The sequence below is a fragment of the Lemur catta genome, chromosome 3, assembly GCF_020740605.2.
Source record: "Lemur catta isolate mLemCat1 chromosome 3, mLemCat1.pri, whole genome shotgun sequence".
Lineage (NCBI taxonomy): Eukaryota > Metazoa > Chordata > Mammalia > Primates > Lemuridae > Lemur > Lemur catta.
Window position 1 is genome coordinate 49084819 of NC_059130.1, and position 20730 is coordinate 49105548.

At 32.5% G+C, this 20730-nt stretch overlaps 1 protein-coding gene across 2 annotated transcripts in view; it reads left to right on the forward strand.

Annotated features, from left to right (window-relative positions):
• Positions 1–20730, forward strand: part of DPYD (dihydropyrimidine dehydrogenase) — a 797518-nt gene that overhangs the window by 236142 nt on the left and 540646 nt on the right. For both annotated transcript variants that reach the window (XM_045547468.1, XM_045547470.1), the window contains exons 7-8: positions 6108–6189; positions 14270–14357. In XM_045547468.1, coding sequence (XP_045403424.1) covers positions 6108–6189; positions 14270–14357 — 170 coding nt within the window. The remainder of the gene's footprint in view (positions 1–6107; positions 6190–14269; positions 14358–20730) is intronic.

Genomic DNA, 20730 nt, shown 5'->3' on the forward strand with positions numbered 1-20730 from the left:
ATTTCATGTAAACATGAAAAAGAATTTGAGTGTCAGGTGAATAATATTACTCAATTAATTTTTATTTTCCTTACATGTGCTATATCTTGTATCAAAGGTCATGGATTATAAAATATAACAATTTGGAATATCTTTTTCTATACTTAGCATTTAGTTTTGTTATGGCTGGTGAAGTACCTGTAAGCAATAAATTTATCATATTTAATAATCACAGAAAATAATCAAATTATAAATAAAATTTGTGAAGTTTTTTATGTTTTCTGGCACCTGTAAATATATGTTAATAAATCTGTAAATTTCAATATTGGTCAAGTGACAATATGCTAAACCTAAGATAATGTAAAATTGTCCATGATTTGTTTCATTCTTATAAATATTTTGAAATATTTATTGACATAAATATTGATATATATGCTATCATTAATATAAAACATTTGCTTTAATCATCAAGCAAAAACATAATATACTATCAGGATCCTTTTGAGAGGATATGAAGCATAAATAATGTGATTGTCAAGAAATAATTATTTTTTTGTATTGGTATTTCACTGCTCTGAATTTTAAGAGATTACATGTATTTTATGAATTTATTTTTCTGGAAAGTAAAATTTCCTATATATTATTTTGCTAGAAGTATTTAGACTAACTTTTAAAATAGCATTTTACTACAGCTTTATTAATTAGGAAAAACATAATCTATTAACAACATATGTATAAGTACTGTATGTTATTTTCAGTTATACACATCAGTGAATCTCTGTGCTAATTTTAAAAATATGAACTTAATTTTTCTGTATGCTGATAGACTAGGAAAAATCACTTTGCCACTTAATTGCACTTTCACAAGAAGCCTAAAATGGAATCAACCCTATTTATGAATTATTCTGTTGCCAATTTTGGTAGAAGATTATGGTTGTTAACATCTTTCTCTCTTTTGAACTCAAATGCAGGATAAGCATTTCTAAATCATACAAATTAGTATGAAATTTGTGTTTTTATATATTTGCTGACCATTTTCTAGTGGGAAATTCTTCCCTGGATTCATGACCAAACATGGTGGTTTTTGTTGTTGTTTTTAAAATATATTCTCAATATGTAGGGTCAATATGAGATGTTTAATCAGTCTCATTTTAACTGTCCCATGGTAGAGGCATTCTGTGTCACTGTAACAGGATTATAAAAACTGACACTAGGATTTAGCCAGAATTACAATTACAAAATTTTCCTGTTAATTCATTTTCTCACTTACAGCTGCCTCTCATTCTCTTGTATCTTCAAAGTGGCTAAAAAAGATTAAATTAGCTTTGTATTTGAAATCAATTGCTTAAAGAGGTGATGTCAAGTTTTATCTTTCCTTCTTTGCATCCAAACAGATTCTTTTATCCCTGGTGAATTAGTATCACAACCGCTATTTAAAAAATCGCTAGAGTCAGGGAAAGATAGCCAGGACTTAATCCCTGTTGTATTGAACACCATCAATTGATTATTTTTTGATGCTGCAACAAATTTATGAAATACTCAGTGGTTTTGCTTTCCTCCAACTGTGGCTTTTTTTGGGAGGACATAAGTTTAAAATGGTTAAAAGGGTTTATTATATCAACAAAGATAAACAAAATGGCGTTAAGAGATTGTAAGTATGTATGCACCATATACTTTCTGATTTTTTTCTTTTTCTTAAAAATTAATATATGTTATTAATAATTATGATGTTTTTGTTAGGTAGAATAGTCAGGCCAGTGTTGTCCTTTGCTTTAGCTATTGCAGTTGTTACAGTGCTTTTATTTCGCCTATTGAGTTTCATGTTGATTGACGATAAAGAGAAACGGGGTGTAGGTGAAACAATTATAGCAATAGGGAAATATTTTGAGAGTGTGTGTTACTATGCAAATTTGAAGTCTAGTACCTATACAAAAATGAACTGAAGCAAAACCCTGTCAAAATATGAGAATTATGCTTTACAAAGAATGGAAAGAGAATGGAAAGGAGTTGTTATAAATTTCATTACAAGAAAGAAACATGAACATAGAAGAAAGATGATTTTTTTATGTTATCTGACATTCCACTGACTGTACTAAAGGATTATGGTTGCTACAAGAAGAAATTTCTTTCAGAACTGAAGACTGCTATAAGAGTACAGGTAGAAGAAGAAAAGTTTGTTTTCATAAGCACAACAAACTTGGGAAGCAAACATTCTTATCAAACTCTGTCTTCTGTCCTTTTATCTTCTTTCTCTCCATGGAGGTTCAGGGTAATCTCATTTATTCTTGTGGTTTCACTTACCAACTAAATGAAAATTCCTTAAAAATCCGTATCTGCCCTGACCTCTCTCTGTCTTGAGCAACAGATTTATACATTCAAATCTTGGACATCTCTTTATAAACTTCACCATATCAATGTTGTTCCTCTTTCTGAGTTTGCTATCTCAGGGGAAGACATCACCAATACTGGACTGCTATTCAATATCTTGGCAATTATATTTTGTGAATACTCTTTAAAATGTCCTCTCTCCCCTCTATCTCTGATGTCCTTTACCTCTCACTTCCTGTGCAATTACAGTAGCCTCCAAATTGTTCTCTTGGCTTCCTGATTTGTCTTTTCAAATCCATTCCCCTTTCCAAATCTGATTATATCACTCTTCTACTTGAAATCTTTCAATAACTCTTCATATCCTAAGAGATAAAGGATCTGGCCTGTCATAGAAAGCCCTACATGACCTGATATCTACCTATATTTTCTCATTCCTTCCTTTCCTTCATATCTCCCTTCCTTCTTTTTTTCTTCCTTCCTCCCTCTATATTGACCACCAACATTATAACATTATTTCTGAGACTAGAGCTACAAAAGTAAACAAGACAAAAATGCCTATTATCATGGGATTATAGTCTAGTAGTGGGAAGACAGACAATAAATGAATAATAAACTAAATATAGAATATGTCAAGTGATGATAAACCCAATAAGGGAAGTTTTAAAAATGGCAGTTTCGGGGTTTACCTAATAAACTTTTAGATGCCTGTTATTTTTTAACATGTTTATCTCCTAGTCTATACAATAAAATGACTTTCAATAAGAATCATGCAATAATCAGTGATAATAATTATTTTTAATTCATTCCTATAAAACAAAAAATAACAATTAAAACAAATATTTTAATATTAAGAATATAGTTCACACCATAACTTTTAAATTTTAAACACAAAGCTCCATGAGGTCACACAATATGACAGAATTGCAGTAATTTATATTGCTTCATGTGCTATCATTTAATAAATTCCAAATCAACTGTTATGTATTGGAATACATAGTATCACAGAGGTGGATTTGCATGCTTCCTATGGAGAGTTGGGTAGAGGAACGCTTATAGCTGCATCAGCATGTGCCTATGGCCACTGTTTAATTGGAGTTCTCCAAATTAACTTCCCCGTAGAACACAATGTTCATTCAAGAATGGGTAATAAAAAGGGGATCCTTTAAAGCTTACATATGTATTATTAAAACTCTGTAGCAATTGTAGTAATTATTTAGAACTTAGACCCACCAGAGTTGTTTTTTTTTTTTTGGCAGAGAACATTGTTTAGAAATTACTGACATTGTTTAGAACTACTAGCTCATGGAAATAATACAAAACAGGCTCATTTTCATAAGTTTTAAAATTGTTTTTAAATTGTCTAAAAACAATGTATCCTTTTATTGCCTGCATGTGGGCTTGGTATGATGCTAGAAGGGGAAGAGAGTATGATGATGGAGTTTGGGTCTTGAGCAACTCAGACAATAGAGTTTTCTAAGGACCAGTGTTGGGAGGAGGAATCGAAGTTTAGTTTAGGCATGGTAACTTTGAGATACCTGTTAGACACCCAAGGGATATAAAGGTATGGAATTTAGATTTGAAGATAAAAGTGTGGGAGTCATCACATATTGATGGTGTTGAAAGCCTTAAGATATTTCACCTACCTGCTTATCTCCAACTCTTGTTCACATTTGATATTTTACATATGTCACATTGTACTGTGTATCTGTGCTGACCTCATCTGTTAGTGAATATAAATGCCACATTTATAACATCAGTAATCACCTCTCTGCCTCCTACCTACTTGATTAAGACCAAATCTAACCAATATTTTTCAGTATTTGCATTTCACTTATTTTCTCTAAGAGATGCTGGGAAATGTGATTCACATTTATTCGTTTAACACATGTGCCAAGCTCTGTGCTTAAGTGTTGGTGACAGTGGTTTCAGAGCAATGTAGGGTTCTAAGCCCTACACTGGGTTCTGTTTGCTCTGGTGTCTACTTAGACATTTAAAGTTATGCTACTGTGTACTGTGCCTGCTTCCTTCTCCTTGCACAAGTTTCTTCCTACTAGGTTGGGTATGTCCTCCTTTCTTTCTGGCCAACAGAAAAGTTGTTTCTGCTTTTTATAACCTGGTTTTTCATAGTTATTTCTTAAATCAGACCTATTGCCCTGCACTTAGCACCATTTTTTTCTTTTATTTTATATACTTCTGTTTAGATCTCATAAAAATTCTAGAGGAGGGCATAGTCACGGGGAAGGTGTTCAGCCTCACAATGTGTCTGGATGTGTGTAAGTTTCTTGCCTTGCTGTAGTTGCTTTATTTGTGGAATTCTTTATTCACAGCCCATTGTTTTTGTTTTCCTGTCCAGCCCTTTGAGGACATCATCGGACCCCAATTTTAGTCCTAATCTGTCTCCCACAGAGCCCAATGCCTATCAAGGCTGGGTGTCTATTTGTGTCCACATACAGTCCATAATTGTTAAGAATCCTTCTGCTTAGCCTTTCTTTGGAGGCAAAGCCTTCTGTGGTGCCAGGAGCATTCTGAGTACCCCTGAGGTAATGTGGCAGGAGTTCACAAGTCAGATTAAGAGATTCTTATCTTTGACCTAGGTACAATCCATTCTTACATATAATCTTATATTTCTAACTAGATGAAAAACTGCCTTAGTGAGGCCTTGATTTTATACTGTTTAATACTTTACATTTTCTATAGCATTGAGCATGGTGCCTTGCTGATTATTTGATGTATGGAAATTAGTTGAATAATCAAGTTCTTAAGGCACAAAAGAATGAAAAGCTTGCATATGCTCTTTGAAAATTTTGCATTGGATGATCCAGAAGGTTTATTTCCAGCAACTATTTATTTATTTTACAAATTAATTTTTATAAAGCTTGGATATATCTCTTTCATTGCAGGTACTACATTCTACTGTAATTATTGGTTTATGTATCTTTCCCTTACTAGAAAGAGAGCTTATTAAAAGTGGGAATTTGGTAACATTGCAGCTAACACTATTCCTGGCACTTTGTGAACATTGTGCCTGGCACTATTCACTTTGAATGAATGAATGGTTATATATTCATGGACAAATATAGCCTTTTTATTGCTGTGAAACATTGAAAAGTGTTTAGAACTTTTCTTTAATACCCTGAACTCTTATACTACTAAAATAATAGTACTTTAGGCCTCATTTTTTTTTTAATTTACACAGTGAGCATTGATATCAAATAGGATTACTTTTTACAGATCGTATCCTTTTGGGACACTTGTGTTCATAGAAGGAGACTGGTCTACTGTTCTGTAGATCACATGGAACTGATTTTGTACTATTCTGAATGGAATGATAATACAAAGTTACACATTTGAATATTAACAAGTTAGAGATATATTTATAGAATATATATGGGTGTATATGTATATATATGTGTATATGTATATTAAACCCTATACCTTCAACTGATTTTTAGTTTTCATACTTTTGATCTTAGAAATTCATAGAATTGTTGTGAATCAGCTAAATAATTTATTGAAATTAAAAGTGTTATAATTGCTCTTGGCCAAGTTTACATTCATTGTTTTCTATTGTTTATAATTTATTTATTTTCTGTCAGTTTCTACTATAACTGTAGTCCATGTAATTTTGCCATGCCAATAAAAATTTGGATATCCTCATGCTCACATTATGTGATATACAAATACCCTTAGAAGAGGTACTTATTTCTTTAATACTAATAAAGACATTGCATTTTTTTAAGATTGGTAATTTTTCCACTAATGCTTGTTTTCTTCTTTTTCTTCCTCTTCTTTTTTATTAGTACTTCCGAAATCCCTCAGTTCCGGCTGCCATATGAGGTAGTGAATTTTGAGATTGAGCTTATGAAGGACCTTGGTGTAAAGGTAAATAGCTATCAACACCTATATACCTATATGTGTATTGTGCAAAAAGAAAGGAGTAAACTCTATACTAAAGATTAACAGCAAATGTCACACATTTGGGGAAAGAACAATTAAAAGCTACACTAGGCAGAAGCAGAAAGATGCTTCCCCTTGCTTAGGGCATTTGTCTGTCTACTGTCTGAATACCACTAGCCTGGAAAAGGGCAATCAATAGTTCTCATCTGGCACGCCTGCATGTGATTAATTGTCTGTAAGAAACAAATTCCTAAATTGCTTTAGGGGTTCAGTGCAGCTAATAGAAGGATTTGGTTTCTTTAATCATGTTTTTTCATGCAAGTTGTGTGCACTGTGAAACACTGGTATTTCACAATTTGGAACATAATTTCTTACAGAGGTTTATTTTATTTATTGTATGCATCATGTCAGTAGTGCTAATGTGATAATCCTTTCTTAACATAAGCAGTAAATCAGTGGGGTTGAAACCAGCAGCTTTGTATTTTTCATTGTTGTGTGAAATAAATATTGTGGTGTTCTTTTAAAGATGGTTGAAAAGTTGACACATTGTACTTTCAGAATATAGCTTTAGATATTCGTATTCTTTTCTATTAATTAAGAGTATTGCATTCTAGTTCTCTTGAATATATTGCTATTTTTGTTTTAAAAATGTTATTTTTTGATAATATATAACTCAATAGATTAGTAATGTTACATGATTTACATAATACATTCTGTAGGTATATGCAGAAGATATTTTGAAAAGTCATTAACAAAATCTTCATGGCTCTTGCATTTACCAATAACCTAAAGTAATCAATGAAAGGGAAACGCTTAAAATAATATTTTGTGCTTTTATCCTTATAATTACATTTTATTTGACAGTGGTTGGATGATGAACCACTTACACATAATTACTAAACAAAAAATCTGATAGTAATAGACAATGCACTGAGTGCCAGGAAATATACATTGTGGTCACAGTCATGCCACTTTCTAACTTTACAGTCAGATAGCCTTGGCAAAGTCAGTTAATATTCCTAACCTTGAGTATCTGTTAAAACTAAAAAGTGTGCTACTACCATTTGTGTGAAATATAAAGCTATCTTTATATATGCATAGAATATCTCTGGAAAGATATAAGGACCTGATAGTACAGATTGTCTTTGGGAAGGTGTGGGAAGAATTTATCACCGTTTTGTACAATTAAATTTTAAACCCTATAAATTTATTACATTATTGAGAAAAAATTAGAATTTAAGTTAAAGAAGATATTGATAATAGTGTCTTGTTCATGTATCAGATTGTTTTAATGTAAAGGAGATAAAGTATTCAAATTTTCTTTGTAAACATTAAATTGTATATACATTTCTGGGGAGAGATGACCATGAGATTCTATTTTTACTTTGGAGATGTGCATACATTGATGAGGTACTCTTGCAGCTTCTGACCTATTGCTGTAGCCATAAGAGGGTACATTTTTTAAAAGTGGTCGACACTTGTTATCTCCTTTTCCTCATCACTTAGATTCTTCTTATAGTCTGCCTTCTGTTTGTCCCTCTCAGCTAACATTATGTACTTTAAAGTCAACAATACTTTCCTGGCAATGAAATGAACTTTTCTCTGAGTTCCTACTGTCTGACTCCTGTGGAGCATGTGATGCATAAATTCTAATATATGCATGTATATATGTATTTTTGGCGTTCATGGTCTAGCACTGTCTTGTTTATTCTTCTGGTTTTTCTTTTTCTTTCCAGCAGGTTTGTTTCATTTATTCAACAAATAATTGTTCATAATTTACTTTTGACAAGTAGTGTGCCAAAGACTAGAACCATCTAGAACCGTCCTTTTTTCAAATTCCAGTCATGTATTTTTAGTAGTTTACTAAGCACATAAGTCACATAAACTAATCGTATCCAGAAGTGAATTCAGTTCATCATCTTCACTCCTATTTTTTACCTAAATTTCCTTTTGAATAATTTCAATTTATTTTATGTCTAATAGCTGATTAGTTTTTTATTATATTTCTAAGATGAATTTTTCAAGTCAAATATTATACCGCAAGAAAATAATGGGAATTTTATCTGTTATTTTTACATTATATATTTTTTCTTCCACTATTTCAATGGCTATTAAAAAAAGAGGGATACTATATGGAATCTTTTTTTTGTCTCTGATATAACATTTTTAATCATATTGAGTAAATTAAATATTTTTTCTGTCTTAGATTACCAAAATTTTATTGTTTGAAAAAAATTTAATCAAGAGGCATTAAATTTTTCATTGCCCTTTTTAAAACCTCATGTTCAGTTTATATGTTGCCTATGTTAATCTTTGAATTTTCAGAATATATTGATTTTTGCATCGTGTTTTATTATTTCTGTACATGTGAACTAGATTTGTTTTGTTAGTATTTTTAAAAATTTTCCTTTGTATTCATTTATTTATGCAATTAGTATTAAAACTGAATATAAAACAGGGAATACTGAAATACTGTTGCTACTTTTGCAGAGTTTTAACTCTACAAAGCCTAATTTTGTTTCATTTTGCTTTATTTTTGTTTGTTCTCTTTGTAACTTTTTTATGATAGAGTTATGTTAGCCTTATAAAATCAAACTTCCAAAGCACTTTTTTTTATTTTATCATTGGTAAGAATGTTATCTTGAGGTTTACATTTTTACTAAATTTGAAAATTTTGTCCTTCTGGCCTCAAATCCCCTTTATAAGAGGTAGAACTTTGACCGTTTATTTTCAGATCTTCCATAGTTATTACTATTTCCACCTATTTTATTCTCATGTCAATTTTGTGAATATATATTTTTCTACACAAATTTTCTTCTCTTTTGAGACTTTTTAATTTATTAGACATACATGTAAACCTGTTATTCCAATATACAATAAAAATATCTCTTCTCTGGCTGTGATTATATTTGCTTTATCATCTCTAAACTTACTTTGTGTTTTCTCAACTCTTTTTTCTTTATAAGACTAAGTAGTGGTTTCTCTAGTCAATTTATAGCTTTCATTGTTTTATGTTTCCTTATTCATTAATAACTAACTATATCTGTATTAATTCTTTCCCCTTGCTATTTTTATTTGTTACTTTTTTAACCTCAAATTGTATACCTACTTAATTTTCATTTTTATAGATTGAATAATGAAAACATTTAGGGTTAATCATTTCACTTGGAATAAACCTTTGTCAGCATCCATGTATTTTAATTATTTTATTATTGTTATTTTACTTGAGTATTATAGTTTTTTCCCTTTTAGATAACAGTTTTGAAGATGATATTTTTATTTGCTTCTGTATTCTTGTGATAGAGTCCAATTTTTCTGTTTTTAGTTAGCAGTATATGCAGTTTGAATTTATCAATTATACTTTCAATTCATTTCACATCAAAGGATTATTTTTAGTGTAACAAAATTACTTATTCTTTAGGAGAAATAGATTCTTAGTTGCCATACTTTTATAAAAGCTTTTAATTTTGAGTAACAATTCCAAAAATAGACCCCTACAAATTATTTTAACTCTATATATACCTTAATGGACTCTCCTGTGATATGTATTTCAGACAATGTTACTAATCATTTAGATTAAATGATTTTGTTCCTTATGCAATTCAGAATTCAGATAGAAATGAATATTTTTGTTTCATAGTTTTTATACTTCTAATTTTCCAAAGTTAAAAGTATAAAATCTGCATAATTATCTTGCATTGTGTATACTTGTCATTTCCCAAAATATTTTGATACAATTCTATTTTGATTAAACTTTATTGGTAATTTATACGAAGTTCTTCTGCTTCATAATTTGAGAAAAAATGTGCAATAGAGATCTCTTTTTTGATAGCCTCTTATCTTGTTTTTCACTATGGTTATTTGAAGCAGGAATTTCAATTGTTATAGGATAGAGTTGGAACATGAATATGAAATAATATCATATCTTTACTGGGAGAGAAATATTTGCAGTAATAGCTAACAAAATAATTTTTGTGTCTAAATTAGCTAAATATTATTTGAAAAATTCTTTAACTTTGTTTTCTATCTTAAAGCTTCTGGAAATATTTAGTCTATTTAACCAAATCTTCTATTAGAAAAATTTGAATATTATGTACATTGTTATCTGTGTTATATAATAATGGGTATCACATATTTTATTTGAAGAAAGACTTCCAGTCCAAAAAAATCTGTCAACCTTTGTCCTGCATAAGTATCATTACATATATGAAAACATGTTATATAGATATACAGAAAGTTTTCATCAAATTCCAAAGTATATGTTTTAATAGATGGAACTTTGTCTTAGGGTATATAATATATGATATTCAGAACTTCTGTTGGATTAAAGTATTAACTATTAAATGAACTTGAAGTGGAGTGAATTTTTATTCTGAATTTAGCTAAGAAGTATCTAATTATATGTTACTAAAGCCATTAGAGGAGGGCAGAATATATACTGTAATCTGTATCTGAGAAAATCAAGATGTAAAATATTACATATTTAAAAGTATGAGGGAAAAAGGAACAAAAACACAAACAAAATGCCCACCATGTAATTTTTCTAGCATCATATCTGTTTCACAAATAACGTTCAGATTCCATACCGTATCAGCCACAGGAATGTTTTTGTTGTCTGTAATTGTCCTGTTATTCTAGTTTTAGTTAATTTTCACATGTCTCAGCTCAATTTCCCAAGGTATAATGTCAGCGAAGTTTTACCTTTTTTGTTTTTGGTAAAAGAATCTTCCTCCTAATTCTTTCTGACTGAGAGTGGGTTATTTCCTGCATGGCAAATGCTCAAAAGCCAAAGCTTTTAGGAAAGGGAAATTTGAATAGATTCCCAATCATAGAGAGGGAGGAGTCCTGGTGCCTGTCAGTCACTCTGTTGAATATTGTTATCATTGCTCTGCACTGATTTCCAGTGCTGCCTAATGACAGTTAGCCTCCATCATTCCCACAATATCTCTCCTTGGTAAAGTAATGTCTTGCTGTTCTCAGTCCCACTAGATTAACAGCAAGAGCCAAGGAACTTGTCTTTTCAGCTTTCCACATAAAAGGAAAATTCAGCTTTTTTCTTTCCCCAATTGCATACTATTGCCTATTAGGATAATCAGACTGTAGAAATATGGAATATCTGTGCATCTTTCCTATGTGCTACAAGCTGAAAGGCATGTTTCACTTACTATGGTGGAAAGATTGGGATGTCTTCATTCCCTATTGATAAATCACAGAAGGCCACTACTTAACTAAACTTCTGTTGTGCCCCCCTTCCATACACCACCTAAAGAAGAGTGGAAGGTCTTTCTTCAGTCTTCTTGCGAAGGCAGTGAATAAACTAAACCTAACATTAAGAATTTTGAGGTTCACACCCACTAATTAACCTTTTGGCCGGACATTCCACTGCTCAACTTTGGAAATTGCATTCTTATTCAATTTGCTAATATTTTATTATAATGTTTGGACCTGTTACTTTTTTCATGTCTAACTTTTGATATATAATGGTATAAAGGTTATTTAGTTTATAAAATAAATAGTGAAATTTTTCATATTTTTTAAAGAAAATATCCATTCTTTAAAAGTTAGAATAAATTAAAATTCTAAAACCTCACTATTAAATACTTTTAAAAGCTTCTAATTCTACTAATTCTAATAGTAATAATCATTATTAGATACTTACTATGAAATGTTTTACTAATGTACATTTAATTAATGTTCCAGTTTACTCTGTGATATTTGATATGTTCTAGAATTTTGAATATGACTTATTAATCTAACCTTGGTTGTCCCTTTATTATAAACTTTCAGTTACCATATCTGCCAATATAAAAATATATTTTAGGAAGAAAAAAATGACCCTCTGTGATCTAGTCCCAGTCATCTTCTCCCCCTATTTTTCACTCCCTTTCTGGCTTTGCACTTTATACTCTAGCAGCACTACCTTTTCAGTAGGTCTCCCCATACATCATGTTGTTCTTTGCCTTCGAAGATGGTGCCAGCTCTGCCCTGCATTTTCCCTTTGACCTCAAGAGACATAAGAGCATAGACACATGTTGGCTCTGAAATTAAACTATATATGTGACTTCAATGAAAGTTATTTAATCACTCTTGTCCTTTAGTATCATCTGTAAAATGAAGGTACTGTTAACACTTCATAGGGCTGTTGTGAGGATTAAATGAGTCAGTCAGTATATGTAGTACCTAGAAGAAAGCCCTACACTTAGTTAAGTACTCTATGCAGTTAAATCCTCTATGCATTATTGTTTCATGAATATAAGTTGTTCTTCCTCTGTGACTGAGCTTAGAGACTTTTGTTTTTAGGAACATGTTGCTTTCAGAATCCAAAGAAACCTACCAGGTATTGTGCTTTCTTCTTTATGGTAAGGAATGTGAGATGCAGTTATTTGTCTTTTACTTTAACTGGGATATACTGGCACATACCTGACAATTGAATCTCTAAACTTCACTTGAGTGTCCAGTTGTAGGTTTATCTTTCATCCTTTGGAGTACAGGTGTCTTAACAAAGTCTCCAACACACTCACCACCTCTTGCTCAAGCTGTCAGATCTGCATGATGTCAATGTAATGAATCACTGTGACGTTTTGTGGGATGTCCCTGTCGCTTCAGATTACATATATTATTACTGAAGACTATTGACATATTCCTGAGGCAAAACTGTAAATGAATATTCTTATCTGTACTCTGTGGATCTGAATTTTCTAATTGGAATGGGAAAAGTGTGTATTTGCCAAATTAGTGGCCACATGCAGTGTGCCCATTGCTGTATAAATCTGCTCTAGCAATAATACCACATCTGTTACAGAAGCTGCAATCAGGGTTACTCTTTAGTTAAGCCTGCGGTAGTTTACATTCATTCTCCAGGTATCATCCGGCCCCAGCAGGGCCCAGGCTGGTGAAATAAATGAAGATATGAGAGGGACCACTACCATTTCTCCCCATCCTATCTGTATCCAGGATATGATATTGTGTTTGATTTCCTCTCTTGGCTGGATTTTCAGATGTTTCCATGTAACCTTCCCAACTATTGTAGCTATTATAGCACTTAAAAGATGAGAGACTCAATGCAGGGATTACCGCAACCCACAAGTGTAAAAATTTCAGTTATGCACTGGGAGCCTGGTGGAATAATGGCTGACTGGGTCATGGTCTCAGTGGGCACACAATGAACCAAACTTTAGTCAGGCTCCATTTTTTACCTTACCCCACAAGTCCTCCTTCTTGTGTCTCCAGGTATCACTGTTGATGAAGAACTTGTGTTAAGTAGTCCTTGAAATGGCTGATTATTCCCATTTTCCCAGTGCACAGTTGCCTGGGTGAATGGCCATAGTTCCCTTTGGGGAAGGATGACGGGAATCATTACATTGTTTACTTGAAGGATGTTGCAGGCTTCTTCCTCCTGGGGACCCAGCCACCTCTTTGGTCATCAGATTCCAGCTCTGAAAATTGACTGATGTCTGCGAACTGAACAAAATACTGTGATTTTTAATAGGGGTGACTACGTTCTACCTCCTGACTTTGTTCATCTTCCCTCAACAATTTCTCCTATCAAAATCCTGTCTATTCTTTTTAAAGGCCCTGTTGAAATCCCACTTCCTCTCTGGCTTCACATCCTTATGACCTTAGTTAGAATGAATATCTCCATACTCTGAACTCCCATACACATGTGATCACACTCTGTTTTGTATTATATTTATTTATGTATATATTCTACCCCTGTTTGACTATACATTTATGCAGGAACTGTGTCTTATTTATCATTTTATTATTTAAAGTACCCCACATAGGGCTTTGAACATAAAAAGTAAGCTATGAAAGTTTACTGACTTGACTTTAATTACACCAGCTCTTCTGCTTTTAGCCTTTAATAAAACATGTTCATGTTCTATTTATATAATATTATGTAAATGTAAGCCTATATACTAAGGGATAAAAATGTTTCCACATATGATATATGGAATCTTATAGATAATTTTTGAACAACTTTACATTCTTTTTGATGTTAAATATTAAGGTTTTAATTAATCAAGTGGCAAAAATTTATTATTCAAAATGTTGTTTCTTATAGATAATTTGTGGTAAAAGCCTTTCAGTGAATGAAATGACTCTCAGCACTTTGAAAGAAAAAGGCTACAAAGCTGCTTTCATTGGAATAGGTGAGAAGCTAACTTTTAAATATTTTTATTTATAATGTATTTTTTTATTTCCTAACAATATGAATAATGACTGCCTTCAGACATCTTCGTGATGGAAATTGCATTTGTTCAGGGAATAACAGACAGAAATGATTGGACAAATAACTAAATTTTGATTTTATAAGTAGTTTTGATGCTATGTCTTCATTATGGGTAAACTTCAACAAGCGAGTCTTTTCTCTTCCCATTGTCTCACCACATCATCATCACCTATGGACGTTTCTAAGAAGCAAAATGTTTTCAAGTCATGCCACTGAAGCTCAGAGTCTCTCTATATGCCGTAGCTTCCTTTTTATGATAAAATAATTAACTAAATTGACAATGAAGGACAGAATTTACTGTTTTTCTTTTTTCTATTCATTTTTCAAAATTTCCTAAAAATTTTATTTGGTCGAATTTTAAAGATGTTCAATCATAGCTCTGAAAGTCTCATGCACAATGTATAGCTCCAAGGCAATTAGTGGGCACTGTTATTCTGTATTTTATCTGAATATCCCATGGAGAATGAATTTTCTAACATTTTTTTATTCTACTTATTATTTACTGAGAGACCAGAGAGAAGAAAAAGTTGATTTAACTTGGCCTTGTCTCATGCATTTTATATTTATTCACCCATATGATGTGCTGTGGATAATTATGACAGATTGAGTGTGTTTTTTTTTTCTTTTTTGAGACAGAGTCTCACTCTGTTGCCCAGGCTAGAGTGCCGTGGCGTCAGCCTAGCTCACAGCAACCTCAAACTCCTGGGCTTAAGCAATCCTCCTGCCTCAGCCTCCTGAGTAGCTGGGACTACAGGCATGCAGCACCATGCCTGGCTAATTTTTTCTATATATGTTTTTAGCTGTCCATATAATTTCTTTCTATTTTTAGTAGAAACAGGGCTCTTGCTCAGGCTGGTCTCGAACTCCTGAGCTCAAACTATCCATCCGCCTAGGTCTCCCAGAGTGCTAGGATTACAGGCGTGAGCCACCATGCCCGGCCCTCGTTTTTAATATAAGTCCATCCTCATGGTTTTTACCTTGTCTTTCTCTTTTACAATTCACACTCTTTCAGTATGAATATCTAAATAATAGACTTACATAAAGACAAAAACTTTTCTCATCTCTTTAAGTGATCACACACTGGGTAATGTTTGTTTCGGGGCTATCCTTTTCCATTGCATTTTTAGAATGAAATCATCATTAATGCTTCATTGCCTGCTAAAATTTTCTTGTTAGAGTGCCATGTATTTATTATCTTACCATATAATTGCTACCAAGTCTAAGACCGTCTCTGTCACCCTTTTTATTTAGATGAAAAATTTTCTAAATAATTTGCACTTGTGTTCTAGTTCCTAAATGTCTGTATTTAACTTACTTCCTTTCAGTAACTTGTGAGTGCCATTGTCATCAGTATTCATCTACATTATCTTCATTTAAATATAATAATCATTGTGTACATCAAGAATAGGAAGGAGAAAAGGTCTCACATTTTCACTAGAGTTTTAGAAGTGCTATACCTGAATTTAGTTTTACATTTCAACATTACATTTGTATTGGGAGTGTAATGTGAAGAAGTAGGGCCAATGTCTGTAAAGTATATTCTACTAATACCAGCAATGTTAGATCAGTATATTTCTATTATTCTCAACAAACACATGTTCAGAAATGCTTGGTCAATAATAAGTGAAAAATTTAGTAAGGAATTAGGTCTGAAATATTGATGATGTTATCAAATAACTATTTGAAATTCACCATTTTGCTTTCCTACAGAAGTTATACCTAAAGGATATGTTTTCCATTATTCAAGTATATGCTAATATAATTACATGTAATTCTACTAACCTTATCTACAAAGAATCTCTGTACTGAAAAAATATGGGCTAAATAAATAACCAATACATTGAAATATCTCCAAATTAATTGCATAAGAAATAGTGTTACAAAAATTGAGAACAATTAAATGGTATATCACTATGAGTAGTTATAGCCATAAGAGATACCTTCCATCTGAATCAATAATGTTTCAGCTTTTTTTTCCTTTTATTTCATTCCATTAAGTCCCCTTACATATGTTACTTGATAATGCTATACCTGTTCACAATACAATGGTCTCCATTTGACTCTGCACTGAGGTGTGAATGCAACATGTAAAATGTAGAGTCCTTTCATATTTATGTTGCTGTTCATTTTCATGCTGAGAAGTGATTTTTTTGACATTTTGGTGTAGTGATGTGAGGAAAGCAGTTATTTTCTATTTCAGTATTTTGTATGAAATATACACAGGAAAGTTTCATCGTGTCATAAAAAAAAAAAAAAAAAAAAAAGCTTCAGTCCGTAGAAGACAAGTAGCTTATCCTCAGGAAATGTTTGTTTGACATTCTTGATTGTCGATTTGGGAATTTATGACCTTTCTGTTACCATATAACTGCCTGTTACTTGGACAGCCTCACATCCTTATGTGCTTTTGTTCATTAGCCTTGTTTCTGTTTTGTAATTAAACTTCATTCACTTATTTTATCTACCATTTCTCAATGAGTTGGGAGGAGTAAATGGTAGAATAGGAATTTCATATTATTTGATGTAGGTTTGGTCACTTTAAGAAATCAATAGAGGGTAAAACAATATATGTGTTTAGTTTTCTCTCATGTAACAATGTGAGGAATCTTTAATACTTGAATTCCATCTTTGGTGTATGGTTGGTTACCATGTCCACATTCTTGCTAGTGGAAGTGAGAAAGAGGGAAGGCAGCTCCTGTCGTCATAAGTTTATGACTCAGAAGTTGCATATATCACTTCTGCTTTAATCTCATTGTCTGTAACTTGATGATAAAAGCATACCAAAAGCAAAGAGTATTGGGAAATGTAGCCTTACCTGGAGGGATATATTCTCCATTAAACTTCCAGTGTTATAGAGAAAGAGGATAATAGATATGGAAGGAGGAGATAAATAAAGATCTCTTTCACAGGTGTGCCTCACCATTGACACATGAGATCAGTAAAGTAATAGCAAAGGAAATACACCTAAGATTTAGTGTATACATGTTGGTTACATAGAGTCTTTAATAAATGTGAAGGTGCTTTTTCTTTCTGTTGTTGGGAATGGCAGAGTTACAGATCTGTATGTATAACTGCCATCTTATTGTGTGTTAGATTATGTGAAAGAAAAAATATTTTTTATTAAGTATGACTTAGTAAGGGTAGTTCAATAAACCCGTTGTATTAACATAAGAGTGTTCTTATATTTTCTGATTTTTAATATTGCAAGTGATATTGCTAGTGAAAAGTCTTTCATTTTTAGATTTTTCCCTAAGTAATGCTAACAGAATCCATTAGGGAAATTCTCTCATTGTATGTGTATCATTGTTAGTTCTAAAGAGGTATGTATGTCTCTTTACCCTTGAGAGGTTTGTTTTCCTCTAAGTAGTGAGATAAAGCCTATGTCTTATTCAAAATTACACTGTTATATTCGTAATAATGTTTTTTTTTAAAGACTCTAAAATGTTGGTATTTTTACTGAAATAAAAGCACCTGCACAGTGTGTTACTGTCAATGTTCAGAAGTAGAGTTAGAACATCTACTATATAAGTCTTTTTAAAAATATTGTATGGTTCCCTTTGGTCAGTATTGAAATCAATATAATGGGTTACAATCATTGTTTCTTTCTATTTTATAAAAATGAGAAAATAATGGAATAGAGAATATCAAAATGTGTTGCCCATGGTTAGGATAAGTCTTATTTTGTGAAAAATATTTTTCAATTTTTTTGTATTTGTTTTTGATGTGTGTGTTGACACATGAACACTGCATTAAAAATAAAATGCATTTTTAAAATGTGGCTTAATAAAGTTTGATAGTCATTGCTATATGTTAAGGACCCTGAGGCACTAATGACCTTTTTCTCATAGTATGTCCAAAACTTATCAATAAATAGCAGTTACATGAAATAAATATATACATTGAATGACTGCAGTGTTCCAGGCACTGTGATAAGAATTAAAAATACAAAGAAATCTGAAGTCATTTTTTCCCTTGGTATTAAATTGTGTCAGAAAATCATAACAGATTCAAACAGAGCAGCCATATTGTACAACTTGCGGAGAGGGATGTGGTGGGCTGGGCTGGGCATGGGTATAGTTTTTTTTTTTTTTAAGCTTAGAGGGTGATTCTATTCTAGAGCTAGGTTTATGAAGTACTATTCTAGAAGACTGAGGGGCTGGACCCCTAGTCTTTGCTTCAGAGGAGCCCGTTTCTTTTCCTCTTTCTGATGGTCCATCTTCTGGGAGTTTCCCTTTCATATGCTTACAAACAGGGTAGTGCTGAAAAAGTTAGCAAGCATGTAAGGGAACGAACATCCACTAAGACAGTTTATGATAACTGATAAAACTTTATATATTATTCTGAAAAGGTTTTTTTTCTGAATTTTTATTTTTAAAATGTAGGAGAGATAAAGGCTTAAGGAGAAACCATAATGAAATTTATGATGACAGTCACAGTAGACACCATGGAGCAGGGCCTGCAGGAAGATATTCTAGAGATGAATAGTCACTGTTTTACCATCAAATGCTTTACTGTGTCTACCTGAAAGATTCATCTTTAATTCACTTCTTGTATCACCACCTCCTTTCCTCAGTGCTAGTGGAGAACTGCTGTGGCCTCCTAACCAGTCTCTTTAAACACAATTATCCATACAAAGGAAATAGTGATCTTGCTAAAATCAGATCTGATCATTATTCCTCATTAAAACCCTCCCATAGCTCTCTGTTTCCTTCTGGATAAAGAAAAAGACTCTATAAACGCTTTCAATGTTCTTCATGATTTGGCCACAGCTTATGTCTCCAGTCAGTCACTTCACTCATTAAATTCTGTGTGTCAGTCATTCTGAACTGTTTCCAGTTTTACCTTTTCTCTATTTTTTACCACAATTTTTGAACATGGTCCTGAATTCTATTTTCATATTTAAGTTATTAGCTTAGAGGTTATTTTTCTATATGATGTTGTTCCACAACAAAAATAAATAAATGGAGCCTGATTAAATTAAAAAGCTTCTGCACAGCCAAGGAAACTTTCACAAGAGCAAACAGATAACCTACAGAATGGGAAAAAATTTTCACATGCTACACATCTGATAAAGGACTGATAACTAGAATCTATTTAGAACTCAGGAAAATCGGCAAGAAAAAATCAAACAACCCTTTACTTGGAGTGATCCACGCCCTACCTTTGCTTTTTATTTTTTAATTTTTTTTTTAAATTTTTTATTTTAGCATATTATGGGGGTACAAATGTTTGGGTTATATATATTGTCTTTGCCCCTACGTTCACTTTTTAGCCTGGATAAATGAAGCCTTTTCCTCCTGCTGCCCTCCCACACCTTTATGTTTCTGCTCCTTTTTTGCATGTTCATACTGGACTTTGTACTTTATTACAGCACTTTTTCCCTGTATTATAATTGACTAATTACACGTTTGTTTCCACCTTTAGAAGTTGGACTCTTGGAGGCTGATGATTCTATTTACCCTATTCAATGATAGATTTTTTTTGGTGCCTAGCAAAGTGCCTGGTACAAAGTAGGAAGCTTATAAGTATTTTTAATCATTAATTTTTAAGGCAACTGTTTTGATTATTTTCCAGAATAAATTTATTGGATGTTTAAAAATGTTGGCAATTTTTATGGCATTGAGCAAACCCAGGGGAAATGCATTTTACATTATTATAAGTTTATTATCACACTATTAATGAAATAAACAAGTAGAGTAGTGATTTTAGCAGTGGTAGCATTGGTAGTAGTAGGAGTAATAGCTATTATTCCATGCTCAATTCTTAATATAATCTGTCCCATTAACTCTTTTTTTTTTTTTTTTTTTTGAGACAGAGTCTCACTTTGTTGCCCGGGCTAGAGTGAGTGCCGTGGCATCAGCCTAGCTCACAGCAACCTCAAACTCCTGGGCTTAAGCGATCCTACTGCCTCAGCCTCCCGAGTAGCTGGGACTACAGGCATGAGCCACCATGCCCGGCTAATTTTTTTTTTTTTGTATATATATTTTTAGTTGGCCAGATAATTTCTTTCTATTTTTAGTAGAGACGGGGTCTCACTCTTGCTCAGGCTGGTCTCGAACTCCTGACCTTGAGCGATCCACCCGCCTCGGCCTCCCAGAGCTAGGATTACAGGCGTGAGCCACCGCGCCCGGCCCCATTAACTCTTAAAATGGCCCTTGAGGTGGATATTCTTAACACTCTTTTATGGACAAGAAAATTAAGACTAAGAAAGGTGAAAGAAAACTAGTGAATGGCAACTGAAGCACGGAAAATGAGTTTCATAGAGAAGGTAGGAAAAATTTCACAAATTTATACTT